The 16,511-nt window shown below is 42.1% G+C and overlaps 2 protein-coding genes across 2 annotated transcripts; both read left to right on the top strand.

Annotated features, from left to right (window-relative positions):
• Positions 1–1,330: 1,330 nt before the first annotated feature.
• On the top strand, positions 1,331–6,259 carry cbln18 (cerebellin 18; the record flags this gene model as incomplete). The annotated part of the gene is made up of 6 exons (XM_079559297.1): positions 1,331–1,345; positions 2,405–2,507; positions 3,370–3,525; positions 5,555–5,643; positions 5,908–5,988; positions 6,119–6,259. 6 exons carry the CDS (start codon positions 1,331–1,333, stop codon positions 6,257–6,259), a joined length of 585 nt encoding a protein of 194 aa, XP_079415423.1.
• A 5,408-nt stretch (positions 6,260–11,667) lies between these two features.
• On the top strand, positions 11,668–16,288 carry gmnc (geminin coiled-coil domain containing; the record flags this gene model as incomplete). Its single annotated transcript, XM_079559172.1, has 5 exons — positions 11,668–11,749; positions 14,759–14,844; positions 14,934–15,050; positions 15,587–15,778; positions 16,052–16,288. 5 exons carry the CDS (start codon positions 11,668–11,670, stop codon positions 16,286–16,288), a joined length of 714 nt encoding a protein of 237 aa, XP_079415298.1.
• Positions 16,289–16,511: the final 223 nt, after the last annotated feature.

Below are 16,511 nucleotides of genomic sequence, written 5' to 3'. Positions count from 1 at the left end.
ATTTCCAAGGCAGTAACCCAAGAACCACAGGTTTGTGTGCTGTAATGACAATGCACCTATCATCAAGGGGCTCTGCACCAATTTATGGAGAACCGCCCGCTATTGTTTTACTTGTTCTACCTGATAGAGCCGATAAGGATTGCTGACCGAGGGCTAGTGCAACATTAGAACAATGCTAACAATACAGTGTGGGTGAGAAACAGGCCAAAGAAATGGCATGACAAAGTAATAGCGTACGTAGCCGCCCAACTTACCAGTGAGTGAGAACAGCATGGGATAGATGCTGCTGCCACCCATGTTAAAGTGGCCATATCATGCATAATAGATGCAGCTCAGCATAGATTTTTTTTATATTTTGTAACCTAAACAAATCTCTCAAAGACAGTTTCGAAGTGGGGACTGTGTGGGTCAGCAGTTGACGCACATGAATTTGCCTGACATGCTCTCTGAGGCAATGGGAATAAGAAGGGACACAGGCTTGTATTTCTACGTATCATTGACACCAGAATGAAGACACTCTGAGCTGCTCAGTAGCAGTGCGGGTCTGGTTTTAAATGATGGCCTTTAAACATACAGGACAGGAAAGTTCTGAGTTCTGTTACGCAACCAAAGCGAAGATGTCCAAATGAACGTATACTTTCTGGGGCAAAAAAAGAGGTGACCTCTTGAGAATGACTTAAACCTGTGCCAAGCAAAATACTTTGACAAGTGAAAAACATTATAATGTAATAAATACATGTGTTTTGGATTGTACTGTTGCCAGTAAAAAAAACATGCTCCTAATGACAAGCTAAACACAAAGAAATCATTTGGCAGTGAGGAATGAAAAATTGGATTTAAATGTTTATCTCATCGTGGCTGCCTTTGGAGATGAGACATCTCTGCTCCCAGGAAAGACACATGTTTGTTTGGTCTTTTAATTAAAGTAACTTACAGGAAAACCTGGGCAAAGGGGAACATCCAGTGACTTATTTCGTACATGACTTTGCTCCCTTAACGGTCGTTCACATGGCTTATTGAAAACTTTCAACGCTTTTGTTTTTATGGAGGTCATCCTGGTAGATAAGAAAGTATCTTGTATCTATTTTATAATCTCAACAACAACAAAACACCTCAACATTTACTAAGAAACGAGAGAACTGACGTTGGCATTACATTGGAATCTTCCTGAGCTCTTCCCGGCGTTACGTGAGAAACTGACCCGCATTGTTTCAAATTGGGGCCACTAAACAATTGACAGCTCCCTGTGGTCATAACAAATACACCATCTTACATTTGCATCATTGTTCACTGCCCAGTGCTTTCTATTAGGACCTCGCAAATCTGCAGGATGTGGGCCATCCCGGTACGATACGATCGGTGTCTTTGGGTGAAAACTGCAACCAAACGCCGGGACATTTATGTCCGACCTTTTCTGTGTAGCGGGACAATGGGCTGCGCTTGTGTATGAAAATAAAAGCCAAATTCTCAGCGGTGTGCGCAGAGGGAACGCGTGTGTCTTGTAACGGGATAGGCCTGTATGGGAGTGTGAAGGTGGAGCTTGTTTGCTGAACTGAGGGGAGGGCACTTTCGGAGATATCGAGAATAAAGTCAAAGCCACAAATATAATACTTTCAGACTGGACTGACAGACCGGCAATTTCACAAGGCACTTGAGAAGAGGGGTGACCAGAAATAACAGTAAGTCCATGTATTGTGACGAATTGCTCATGCATAAACATTTAATTAACAATACTAAGTAGGATATATATTATGCTGTATTTTAGTGATATTTTCTCTTGAGATGCTTATATTGGGTTATAAAGTGATAATTGGATGCATAGGTTAACATTTTTTTGCACCTATAGTATAGGCCTAATGTTGCTGATATCCAAAGTCTCTCAAAGTCTTTGGTTATACATCATTTAATTACATATTTTACACCAGAATGATTGGATTTTTGGCTTAGTCTCCTGGTGTAGTCCTGTGTTGTTTAATTCCTCTTTTGATTTGTCCAGTTTTGGTACAATAAGCTTTGAAAGACCATTCTTTTTTAGAATTAAGTCTATCTGAGGGGGGCTACAAATAACATGATGGTTGCAAGGTAATGTAGAAGACTGAAAGTCGATCAACGGCAGTGACAAATGAGCAGGCTTTGGGAGTTTACTGAGAAATAAACATGAAGCCTCAATCACTGGCATAGCCCCCCTCATGGTGAATGATTTTGTTGTGTCCTTGGGCAAGACACTTCACCCATCTTACGTACACTGGATGCATGGCCCAGGATAAATGTGTGAGACTGAGGAGACAGATGCGATTTAGCCGATGGTTAGGGTGGAGTGTTCTTGTGCGTCTCACGTGTCCAGACAAACGATGATAATAAGCCTCACAGCAACATTGTTTACAAAGTGTTCCCTGTTTTCCAGATGATTGGAATGGACAGTCTATTCCTATTGGGGGCACTGTCTCTCTGTGGTTTGGTGCAGGCCCAGCAGTCCAGTGCTATTATGGATCTGAAAGCGGAGGCATGTAAGTAGAATCATTTAAGGCAATGCATGGTACTCCCAGGGCCGACAGATCTCCACAGCGGTGCATTATTTTTGCCTTGTTTGTTCCTACATTCAGTGGGTATGGAAGGCAATATGCAGTGTCAGGAATTCAATTGTGATTGCACCTTCCAAGAACAACGCGGCTGCTGCTGTGGAGCCAATGACATGTTCGATATGGAGGACGACCTTTCCTCACAGATGAAGGCTTTAAATGCGGGCATCCGAAGTTTGAAGATGCTCACGAACCAGTTAAAAAGTAAAGTACATGCTATTTATTATTATTATTATTATTATTGTGCAATGTTGCTTGGTAACAATATAATTTCCTAAAGGTTTTAAGAAGTGCCTTGCTTCAGATGTGGGCAGGGGCCTCTATAATTGAGAGGATGATCCACAAATACTGATCTTTATATTGTCTGTCAGTGATTGAAACCCAAAGTCAACCACGGATTTCAGACCAGTTCTACACTACACCGTTTTTGTTTTACAGAGTTTCAGATCACACCAGAATATTAAGCAGACAAGAGGAGGAGAGTATACTTAGCCTTACACCTAACACTGTAATTGTACTTTCTCCTCCACTATATATTTTTGAACTGGATGAAAGATTTACTCACGGTGGAAATGTCTTAAAGTACTTGAAACTCCAACACTACTCCAAGAACTATAGTTACTACAAAAAGTTACTCAAGCGCTTCAGTATCAGTGTGTGAACATTCATGTCTGAATGTTCACACACTGTGAATGCAACCAGTTGAGGTGAAAGAGCTCCATATGGTGTTTTTTTTTTTTTTTTTTTTTGCTTTGTAAATCTGTGTTAATCCCTCCTTTACTCCATGTAGCTGAGAGAAAAATAGCGTTCCAAGCCAGTATGACGGAGGGCGTGTTCACCACTATGAGTGGAGGCTTGAAGTGCCTTGGCCCCTTCAACAGCAAGATGCCCATGGCCTTTGATCATGTCAGTCTAAACGACGGCAACGCTTACAACAGTGTCCTTGGTAAGAACCCAAATTACCTCAAGCAAAGATTGTTTTCCACATGAGACATACATAAATAACTTCATGAAAATTAACATTGACCCTGAAAGCCACACCTATCTTGCAAAAATCATTTATTTATTTATTTGATACGGACTTAATACTAGCCTTGGACAAACCAAATGCTGTAAGTGCTAATTCTTAAGCCTTGTCCAGGAGGCTTTTAGACACATTTAACAAAACACATGTGCAATATTTAAAGTGCATATGACAGGTTTTAATGCTTTGGAAAATATGACTTATTTAAACATCGGTTGCAAGTTCATCAGTTGCATGATTATAATTTGATTTCAGTGAAGCAGCAATTTTAATTAAGACATTTTATTTTAAAGGGGCTATACGGAGTTTAAAAATGTAAAATTAAGTATTTACCTCCCTCTACACATTCCAGCAACGTCCTAATGTGTAGATTGAGCCCAGACCTGTTCACCACAACTGCCTCTAAAATCCTGCATTGTCAATCAAAAAAATGTTAATCCGGGTCCGAAGTGCCGTCATGCACGAGCTTAATATAGAAGCTGCATTTACGTATAAAACCTGAGGTGGCAGTAGGGAGTATAAAATGACCAACTTGCATCTATTCTCTTTAAGCTGCTGACAGGTAGTGATATAGATAAAGGTAAAGTTCCGTAGCAGACTCACTCATGGTTTTCCTCTATGTCACTTCCTGTCGGTGTCCAATAAGTTGAATCTATAAATTGTGTCTAATATGTCATATGCACTTGAAAAAGGTACACAATACACATCATCGATACTCATTTCATACAGCGTTATGTGTGCAGCTCTGATTCTACTTCAGCCACCGTTTCAGACCTGTGTTAAAGCTGTTCAGGTCTGTCTTTTAAGTGAAAAGATGAATGATATCACAGTGATGCAATTTCTTTCAAATACCTTGACTGCCTGCTTGTACAAAGAAATAAGGTTTGTGACTAAGATGTGACGCAGTAAGACGGATGTGGAAAAAAAAATCATTGCATGCAAGTATAGCAGCAATGGTTTTCTTTACGTTTACGACAGATCGAGCCATTTAGAGATGTTTAGAGGGCAAGTGTCAATTGCTGCATTGCCAGAGCTGTGTGTTTTACAGACAGATGGATTACTGTGGCAGCTGTCAGGGAGGCCATTGATGTACATTGTAAACAACACTGGCCCAAGTACTGATCCTTGAGGAACACCCATGTTGTTAGGGCAGAGAGCTTACATCACCCCACTAATCTTAGCAAACAGTTGCCTTCTCTCCAAATATGATTTTAACCATGCTAAAGAACTTGGTGACATTCTGAAGAGCTGGACTTTGTTAAAGGAATAGGCCACCGTTTTTACATACTGAGATATGTTCTTACCTTAGCTTTGACGAGTTCTTTAGGACCTGTCTGGTCTTCACCCGTGCCTTCAGTCACGTAAACACAGCGCAGACGGCGTTAGCATTTAGCCTCTCCCCCTCTCCACTATAGCTCCAAAACTGGTCAAGATACACGGCTACAAAGTATGATTACTCAAAATTAAACAATGTGGATTTTCTAAGCGGATAAAAGGGGGGACTGTATTGTAAGGCGTAATAATACCAGGAGTAGTTTGGCATCCGCACAGTAAAGTGAAGATTACTGCGCAGTAAAGTGAAGATTACTGCGCGGATTGTGCTCATGGCAGCTCCGTGTGAAAAGAGAGTGTCATGAAACGCAAGCTCATATCAAAGTCCAAAGCAGGTGACTTTCTAGGTGAGCTAAAACTCCGACTGTAAAAGGGCCGGTCCAAATTATAACATTTCGAGCACACCATTTCCTGGCACAATGTCAAAATGAAGAGACTGACGGCAAAAGAAGAAGAGAAAAGTCCTCAACTCAAAACAAACCGGTTCAGTTGGCGATTGGTAACTTCTACGACAACGGGCCATCCACTCAAAACCTATAACGAAAGACCTTAGTTGGAGTGAATTAAATGACGCAAACCATACAAGCATGGTGCTAAACTGTATTGCTTGCTCTTTCAGGGATCTTCACCGCACCAAGGGATGCCGTATATGTGTTCTCGTTCACAATCGGATCAGCAAATGACGGGTTGGCTGAGCTAAGACACCAGGTAACACGCACATTTACAGTGGCACATTCGTCCATTGGAGCCATTTACCACTTACGGCGTTGTTGGTGAGGACAGTGAAGAGACTGTAGGAGTAATAGGTTCTCTACTATTAGTTTCTGTTAATAACCTTGCAGCGGCATTTTAAACCAGTTGAATGCTTTTTAGAGAACTTTTAGGACACGTGGACATCTTTAAACAGGGCCGAGTCTCTGACATATCTCCAAATGAAAATATGTAAGTAAATATACCGTATTTTCCCTTTAGGTGGTGCTGATAAGGGAGGGAGAGCCAATTGTTGGAATCATGGAGGTAAACCCACAGGACTCTCAGGACAGTGCCACTCAGGTATGAAACAAACCATGTTTCCAGTCCATTTCAACTTTATTACGGACTCACGTTCCAAAATACGTCCGTACGTTCCAATGACACACACCAGTTCTTAAAAATATGAATAATATTGTTTTTGTCTTCGCAGGTCGTGATCTTGACACTAAACAAGGGCAACCAGGTGTACCTCGAGCTCCAATCGGCACGAAGGATTTGCACGTCATTCTCAAGCAACACATTCATGGGCTTCTTGCTTTACCCAGTCAACAATGCAGGAGCTTCAGTTTAATCGCGGAGTACGACACAATGACAACGACACAACCTTTTTAAATTTGACAACCGGTAGGCACCTGCATCGCACTAATCACAGGGAATTAGTCTGCTTTTTCTAAAAACATTTGACTAGAAGAAAGCCAGTCCATGCCGATAGTTTAGCACCGCTGTGACTGAGAATTTAATAAAATGTTCAAAACAACTCATTCACGTTCATTGTTACTTTTTGTTTGATTCTCTTTTACTTTTTTTTTTTTTTTTTTTGGGTGAAAATCTGGAAAGGGAGAATGCACAACGTCTGACTCCCACAATCTTTCTAAACAAGCTCAAGTGTAAAGTCATATTCATATATCACCAGGGGGAGCCAGTCTCATACCACTCAGACATGCATTTGTTTATGTCTGTTTGTGCTTTTTTTTCCTTTTTCCCTCTTCTCTCTGCCTCTGAAAGCAGGACACTGTGTCTCCCGGTTTTATTTTAATCCCTTCACTTTGACACTGATGGGGGTTAATTACTACTGGGCAAGACACTCACATGACTTTAAAAGTTCTTTGGCGCAAGATGAAGCAAAGGCAGTCTTGGCTGAACAATCAAACCGTAAAATCACACGAACAAGGCATTTTTTTTTTTTACCGGTCAAATGTATGGAAACATTTGCTGTTGATTTCTAATGGGTCCATCCCACTGATTAAAGTGCATATCTTCATCTTCATTCGTGGATTTATTTGAGCTATAGAGATAAATCAGATATGGTAGATCCTATTTGATGCATAAAGGATCTACTATCTCTATAGCTCATATAAATCCAATTGCGGCTTAATTGCAATCTGAATGTAAGGGGTACTGTATCTACTTTACTTCTCCACTGTTAAGCCATTAGCCAGAGTATGCCAGAGAGTTATGAGGAAGTATTGTGTGTCTCTTGTTCACAGTTCAAAGCGCAGTTACCATATATTGTGCTGAACAAAGCTCGGTCTGTGGCACATGTCCACAGTGCGCTGTAAGCGGTTAGCAACGTGTTATTAGCTGCCACTCACGTCAACATAATCCTGTTATGGATTGATGCACGCACACAGAACTGTCCCAACTTTGATCAAATACTTTTACTTAAAGGAGCTGTGCCTGATTTTTTTTTTAGGACACCGTGGGGGCTGTCCTTGGTGTATAATTGGGACACGTATGTATAACTTTCTTCAGTAAAACCTGCAGTTTCTCAAGGAAACCCCTGTGCTGCGATCATGAATCAAACATGCTTAAGTGATGCCGGAACAATATTATAAAATGGGGAAAAAATTAAATCATCCATTAATTGTTTATTGCCACAAAAATGCGTATATATTTTAGAAGACTGGAAACCAAAGGATAGCTCTGCAGAAGTAGCCAGAATAGAAGCCACTTGAAATCGAGCTTGTACCTAAACTCTAACCCAGAGTTTGTTAAGCTGCTCCTGCTGAGAGTGCAGGCGCAATTAAAGCTGATCCTTTGGGGCAGCAGCTGCCCCTTACCTACGAGACCAAAACCTTTTTTGCCTAAAATGAATGAATAACACCAGTGTTTTAGCAGTGCAAAATTGTTCAATCCATATACTTCTTCGTCAGTCATGTGTAAATGGGGTACAAAACCGAGCACACCGGCTTACAAAACAATCCACAATCCAGTTTGGAGCCTGCCGAGTGCAAACAAGTTTATTGATGCCCTGAGCTCAATGGGGCATCTACAGGTGCATATGCAGGCTTTACCTGGGGCTAACCAGTTCTGAAGCAGATGCAGGCCCCTACCCCAGGGGCTTTAGACTCCACCCCCTGCTGGGACTTAATTACGAACAGACTGACACATCTCGTCTAAACATGACTTTTGGCCTTCCCTCTCTGAACATTTGTTTGTGCTATAGGCTCCATCATTAGAGGGAGGTGAGAAGATATTGTAGAGTGTAACCGAACAACATTGGGTTTGTAGTATTTCCAGTGTGTCCAATTTGGAAGAAGGTAAAAAGTAACATTAGTAACAACAGTAATATAAGAGCCACTTGATGTGAGTGAGTCAACTTTGTCAGAGCATCTTCAAAAGAAGACATTTCAAGATGAGTAAAGATAAGATAAGATGGGACTTTATTGATCTCACAATAGAGGAATTCGCTTGTTACAAACAGGGTAATGTGCAAACACGTAATAGCAAACACAGGTATCTTTACACAATGAATAAAAACCTTTCAAAAGAGAAATGATTTTAAATAATAAATTAGAACAGAATATAAAATATCAAAGCTGGCCGTTTACAGTCATAGTGCAGGTGATTGATGAAGTCGTACTGATACAGACGTTATTGCGCATGTTTTTTGTACAGAACATATTGCACATGAGTTGGATTGTACAGTCTGACAGCAGTGGGCAAGAAGGAGGAAGAAGGAGTGCTACTGCGTGCACTGAGGGTGCCTCAGTCATCTCAGTCATCTCATAAGAAGCCTGTGGTGTTAAAGTGAGATGGAAGTGGTCTCTGGGGAGTGTGTCAACCCCAGAACAATGAATCGCCGCTTACCGGGTGAATGGGGACTTAAACCAGGTCCGGGTCGGTTGATTAAAACAGCTGGTAAACTTGGACACAGATCGGACCGGACATGAGGTCTAATCCTGGTGTAATCCCGGTGTGATGGGGTCCACGCAGAGCCCCACAGTGGGACGGGACGGCCCTCTCACACCCCCTGAGTACAAACACACGCGCCGCCATTGTCCCGCCACATGGCCCAAACGACAACACAAACTGCAACTCCCGGCAGCCTTTGTTTGTGTGCCGAAATGGCCTTTTGGAGCTTGGCCTTCTGTCCACAAAGAAATGTCTGATCAGGGAAAAGTCAAGCAGGTTTTGTTTTAGAATTGGCTTTTTCATTTGATCATATTGAGAATTGTAGACAAATAGATAGTAGAAACCAGATTTGAAATTGCTTTGCTTCACATTTTATACTTTCATTCTAATATTAGTACATTGTGGATCCATTGTGGATTTTTTTTTGGTCTCTTGTCCATGATGCATAAAGGTAAACAGAGGTATACTTCCTGAACCCATTGGCCCATGACGGATTACATGTTTTGTTCTCCGTCTTGGATAAGCCACACAGACATAGGAACTCTTTGGCTGGAGCTCACTCTGCTGGTGTCTGCAGGGGGCCCCTCCCTCGGCGAACACTTAACCCAGCACAAAGATATAATGGGAAAAGTCAGATTTAATGGGCGGCAGTTGTCCCGGTGGGTGGCTGATCCCTGATGGAGCCCGGGACGGTCCTGGAGGTTTAAGGGTTTCCATGGCGGGACTGGGGCGAGCGGCTGGTCCTTTGATGAGGACTATGAGACGACTGCTGTTCGTTAAAATAGACACGGATCAGGACTACGCTGGGTTTGATCACTGCACACTAAAGCTGTTTGCTTTTTTGTATATAACAATGGAAGGTTTAGTCACAGTAGGTCAGGAATCTGTACAGTAAATGTTATGTATCAGTGACAAAGAGAATATGTGGAACTTGTAAAAACAAAACAACACAATCATGTACTTCTATCTTAGTGAGGACACTCATAGACATCATGTATTACCCAGACCCTAGCCCTGAACCCTAATCTTAATCCTAACCCTAAACATAATCTAAACCCAATTCTAACCCTAACCCTAAAACCACATCTTGACCCTCAAACAGTCATTCAAATAAGTGAGGACCCCCAAAATGTTCCCACTTTTCAAAAATGTCCACACTGTTAAAAACTCAAACTGGTCCTCACAGTGTCGTAAGTACAAGAACACACACACGCGCGAGCACACACACACAATCATGTACTTCTATCTTAGTGAGGACACTCATAGACATTCATAGACATAATGTTTACCCAGACCCTGACCCTGACCCCTAACCTTAATCCTAACCCTAACCCTAATCTAAACCCAGTCCTCACTCTGTTGGTTTAAATACTCAAACTGGTCCTCAGAATGTCGTATGTACAAGAGCACACACTCTCTTTATCGCAGACATAATGACTGCGTATTAAAACCTTTTTTTTTTTTTTTTTTTACACTTTTGCACTGACTGATTTACATTTCACCCATAAGAGTACACAGGGGGGTGCAGGGTTATGGCCCATCCTCTGCTCAAGTTCAGTGTCTGTGTCTTGTTAATGTTTGAATAAAGGAATGTGGTCCCAGAGCATTAGAGTCTAATTACTGCCTCTTAAAACCAACCCCTGTCAGATTACACTTTAACGTTGATTTTTTTTCTTTTTTCTTGTTTTTGTCCTCTTGTTGCATTGTGTCCACCTGTTACAATGCATCTTTGTTGGTCCTATTGAGATGCATTGTTAAGGCGTTGTTAAGGCAGGGCACTTGTATTTATGGAGCACCATTCATGCACAATAATCACAGCTAATTGTATTGGAATAGTCAAGTTTAACAGTAATGTAGTCAATATTGAAAGCCACCTGCAGCCTGCACACATTTACACTCTTTTTAAACGGTGCATTAACCACATTCAACTTGGTAGTTTAGGTCTAATAAATCATGTGTGAGTCTTGCAGAGTTGGAGTAAGATACACACATTCACTGTGTCACCATAAGATTTACTACAATAATCTAGAAAAGTGAACAGATTAGAAGAACAGGTAACACAACAGTCTAATGATATATAATAATAGGGGTTTTTATCACAGTTGTGTGGCCAGCTCCCCAAACCCCGCCCCCTGGCTGCTGATTGGCCGGTTCGCTGAGTGAATCCACGCGCCGCACACGAGCTCTTTCACCTGTGCGCGAGGGAGGATTTGAGCTGCACGCGCGTGGAGCGTGGAGAAGCGCTCACGCACTGACGCACACGGAGGAGCGCAGACTGAGGTGAGTTTTGCCGATATCACTGACTCTGCATGTCATTTTGAAAGTTACAGAACAGCCACGCGCGCTTTTGTTGGAGAAAGAATACAAGTGACTGAAATTGCATGCTTTGTACTGTTCTTGCAAACTTACTGATTTGTATTCTGTATATTTGTAGCATAATATTTATGAATCACAATAATTAAATTATATTGGTTATGAAATGGACCCGCGTTTTTTCAGTCTATATTGGACAGTGCAAGGAAAATAAATAATATATTTACATATATATTATGTTAATATATAATATATATATATATATGTTTCCATATTATAACTTATTATATGGAGCATATAGGTTTTGACCACATGTGCAACTGTGTGGTCAGGCAATTAAACTATCTCTGATTATTGTTAATTTTAAATGGCAATTGCAATTCACAATACAATTAATACAAACGAATGCAACACAAAAGGGGGGGGCGGGAGTTTGTCAGATGTACAGTGACCCCTTCACAGAAAGTCAGCTCTTTATTTTCCTTCTCTCCAGATCTTGGAACATTGTGTAAGGATCCCGTTGATGTCTCCATGGAAACTGTGGTGTCTTTCTGGTCCCGGGACTCCTGTGACCACATCGGCCAGAGTCGGCTTCAGACGTCTGTGCTCTCCGGTGAGTCCAACTCAGAAACAACTTTATCCTGGTTCACCCCTAATGGGTTCAGTTCATGGCGTGACTACATTTAAACAAAAAACAAAAACAAAAAAACTGCAATGGTGGGCAAATAAAACTCCAATATTTCAAGATCTACATTAAGTCGTTACGAGACAAAAATCACTGACTACGGCTGTATTTTCTGTCATCAAAATCACTGAAAAAGCCAGCCCAGGATTTGACCCAACAACCTTGTGAATCAGAGCCCACATGCTTCATTTAAGGCACAAAAGCTGAACACACATGAAGAACCGAGGAACCTTCAGTTGAATTGAAGTCTATGGATTTTTTTTATTTTTTATCATACCAGTAACCAGGTGCAAAGTAAGCTTCTTCAGCAAGTCTGATAACTTCATACTGTGTTTGAACCCCACATCTTTGGGTTCTTAGTCTGATGCTAAAACCACCGAGCCATTGAGCACATGAGGGCAGATCCATACGGAGCTCTTTGACTCCAAATCCTCAATTTAGTTGTATTGCTAGTTACTGGTATGGTCTGAACTTTTTTTTTAACAAGTACATGTCCAAGTAGCATAGTAAGACAAATATGTAGACACTGATTCAGAAGGTTGTTGGTTCAAATCCAAGCTCTGACATCTTAACTGATTGAAGAAAAATGCAGATTAATTGAACAACTTGAAACTGTTCAATATATTCAAATATGTTCAAATATTTTTTTCAACATATGAATTTCAGCTGATTTCCACATTAACTATTCATTTATGTTTACTGTATCTGTACTATATCACATTTTGCCTCCATATAGCAATAGACACTAATTGTAGTCTGACTCCTCGAGTATAAACATTGCAGTTACAGTATATGTCCACCAGATGGAGACAGAGTCCACCATATGTCATTGCTGTAGCAATGAATCAGTTTCACCTGCAGTTCCAGGTGGAACTGATTGATGGTGATTCCTCCCTGTGGCACCTCGTGTGCTCACTGGTTTGGTGGGTGTGGCATGTGGCAAAGAACGCTTAAGTCCAAGGTTCAAATCCAACTCATACTTAGAAAATATACCATCATCAGACTTTTGACACTGATATTGATCATTGAAGGAGCAACCACTTTAGAAGTGTTGTTTGTTACTGGTAGGCTCTATTATTCCCCAGACAGACTTGAAGAGAAAAGATACTTTTCGTTTCATTGATCACTGAAGGTGTCGAATTGTACACAAACTTATGGTATAGGAAACTTGAACCTGTAAGAAACAGGAGCTTTGGAACGTATTTCCTAAGGCTGCCATAGCACTATTTAATTTGCAGTTTTAGCCCCAAAATGGCAAAATTGGAATAGCAGCAAGTCACAAAATATTCCAAATTGAATAGGATACCCACTTGTACATTATACGCAAGGAGCATAGATATTATGTTATTCTAAATTAATTTAACTCAATAATTTGCATAAGATATATCATCTGCACAAAGGCCTCAACAGCCTACGAACAAAAGTGGGAATCAACCCTGGGACCATCCTGCTGTGACCACCACACAATGTATACAAAACTATAACTTACCTTTTATCTTTCTACTGCTGACACCAAAACCATCATTTAACTGGAAAGCACCATAGCAGCCCAATGAAACCTCACTCAGAAGTCAGTCATCTTTCTCAAGTGTCCATTTTTCTCTTCCCCCGACCCATAATCCTCAAGGACAAAGCGCTCGGTCGCAACCCTTTCCCTCCCCATCACTGGGAACAGGTAATCCATATCTTTCACTTCACCTGTCACTGTCCCCATAGCCCGTTTCAGACAGGAACGAGCAATGAATCTCAAATGTCCGAGGTCTCCCGCTGGCTCCTTGGAGCGGGGGGTGAAGATCGGCTCCTCTGTCCTCTGGGGAAAGGGAGATTTACTCTGAAACCTTGGAGGTCAAGAGCTAATTACCGTTGTTAGCTAGCCCCAATACCATAGGTCACTCATGACACCCTTGTGCCCGTCCCAAACCTGGACAGAGATAGGGCATCTGGGTCAAATCTGGGTCAAATCAATGCAAATCACCACTTTGGTCCCACTCCTTTTTGTCTCAATCTGACCTTTCTGATCTCAAAAATCATTAGCCTGTCCCTCATTTGGTTGTAATGCCAAGTGAGTTGTAGTGTATACGGTTAGATTTACATAGAGATTGACAAACTATCCACATATTTTGCATAAAATAAGTACAGTAGCTTTCAGGATTACCATATTTCGTGACCTAATCCTACGTTTAGCAAATGAGGGTCGTCGTCTAATCTCGGTTTTCATTTAAAGTCTGTCCCTCCACGTACCACCACATCACAATACTTGCCCCACTTTTACCCTCTGTCTCCTCTGATCATCTGAAACGGTGCACCGCCTCCTGGGCTTGTCCCCGTCTCAGAGCGTGGTGTCCTGCACTGGTCAGCTCCACCTCTTCCTTCCTCTTCCTCCTGCACAGCTCCCTCCACAGTCTATCACCATCTCCTCGTTGGTCCCTTTTGTTGTTTCCTGTAGCTCCTCTTGTGACGCCTCCTCCGTGCTGCAGGTGTGGGGGCTCTTGGTGCCTCTTCACTGTTCAGTGTCTCAGAAGAAGATGTTTGTAGATCTCAAATGGGTTTAGCTGATAAGCTGGCAGTTTGTTTACCTTCAAAAAGCTGCTTTCTTCAGGACCATTTTGGACTCTCAAAGTAAACAAATCCACCAAACCTCCACAAAAACACGGTAAAGACGTACAAAAGTATCCAGAAAAACAACGTGGTTCGCTGAAAAAGGCAAACAATTCAGCTGCACCAGGAGAGAGGGAGGTCACTTCCTGTTTTCACGTCGCCATGACGACCATGGCTTTTTGGGTGAATGGGGGAAACCAGACCACCCACAGGACACCCATGATGCAACATGCAAACTCCACATAAAGAGTCCCCCGCAGTCTGAGAACGGAACCCGGGCCACTTTTGTTTTGAGGCAGCTCAATGTTATCAAGCTCATTTTCAATTTTCTCATTTCAGATTCTCAGTATGTGGAGAGCAGTGCCCCCGCGGTCTCCTGTGCGATGTGGACAGAGTTGTCTCCGCACCTACAGAGAAACAAACAGGTAACATCAGAGGGAACATCAGGGAATAAAACAACCTCAGCTGAAGTCTTTTATTAGTGCTCGTAATAACTGTGCTGATATGATTTTAGCTGCACGACACTCTGCTGCAGCGGGAGGAAGAACTAGCTCGACTTCAGGAAGAGAACCACAAACTGCGACAGTTCTTGAACTCATCATTTGTGAAGGACCTTGAGGAAAAGGCCAAGGTACGTACGGAAACAACTTCACAAATTGACTCTGTGCGCAACTTCAATTCATAACAACGCCGCCCAAGAAGCGACTTCCTGTTTTGATCCAGCACGCCAAAATAAAAGCACACAGCTCGTCTCATTGATTAGTTCAGAGGGTACTTGCAACATTACAAGAATATAATTAAATACACACATTTTAAGTGTTTTGTCTGTTCACAGTTGAGCAGAAAGAAAGTTGAAGTAATGAATAAGATGGGGCTTTTATTTTGGAGTGCTGGATCGAAACAGGAAGTCACTTCTTGGGCGGTGTTGTCATGTTTTGAAGTTATGCACACAGTCAAGTACTCAGACACTCAAAGTCTTCTGGCTTTAAAGCATTTGATTAACATTCTGTATTTTTGTGCTTAAAGATTTTTCCGACTCTAAAATACATTCTAAATCCTTCAATGTGGTTATAGCAACATTTCTAGATTCACTTAATTCATATTGTAGATGCATTTACCCCTAAGCCATTTCCAATTGGTCATGTCGTTTTCTGTTTTGTTTCACAGAAGTTCTCGAATGGGAGGAGAAAGAGAAACTTGTCCTCTTCAGGTGCCCCCATCTCTAAACGGGTTTGCCGAAATCTCACCGCCGAGTTCTGCTCCGAGTCCGAACCGTCTGAACCAAGTCTGGATCTGTGGGTCTTAAAAACCCTGGGGCTGAAAGACAAAGACACTATAGACACGACGACAGACCATAGCGTTTGTGTCGCTGACCGCTATCACTCACCGGGAGACCCCAGTAGTAGAAGCTGTAATGTCACTGCCACCATGCTTCAGACTGCCCCAAACCCAGGCCAACACCAACACACAGAAAACTCCTATCAGCATTTTCCAACTCCCCAAGCGTACAGTTCACCTTGCTACCGCTCAGAGACGACGCCGGGGCAAACTTGTTTCGATGGGCAAACACCGAGCACCTCTTTCACCACAGAACCGCAGCGAGACGAACGTAATTGTTCTCCGCCTTTGCAGACGACGATAAGCTATTGTCCACTGAAGAGACTGTACTTTTCCTGCCCCACCCCAAAGACACCGGGGTCTCCATGTGGTCCCGGGACACCCACCAGTCGACCAGATTTGGCGTTTAGCATGTGTCTGAGTTCAAACCACAGCGTGAAGACCCACAGTTTCCCGCACGGACAGGCCTTCGTGAGGAGGGACACCCAGGGGAGATGCAACTTCACCTGGGTGCCCCGAGATCGACCGTAGGCGTTTCTATTGTCAATTACCCAAAAACAATGCTTACTTTTTTTAATATTATGTGGAGAACGGGGAGAATAACTGCCCTGAAATGAATTCGCTGCACTGTTTTCAAACCCGATTTTGAAATAGATTATTATTGAACAAATGTACATCTGATTTATAGGTTCAGCCCTTGTTCTGTGTAATTGTGGACTCCCTTTCCCCCCCTTTTTAATTCAGATGTGTAATG

This window comes from Gobius niger (assembly GCF_951799975.1).
Source record: "Gobius niger genome assembly, chromosome: 1".
Taxonomy (NCBI): domain Eukaryota; kingdom Metazoa; phylum Chordata; class Actinopteri; order Gobiiformes; family Gobiidae; genus Gobius; species Gobius niger.
The sequence above is the reverse complement of the archived record's forward strand: the minus strand, read 5'-3'. Positions and strand labels throughout refer to the sequence as shown.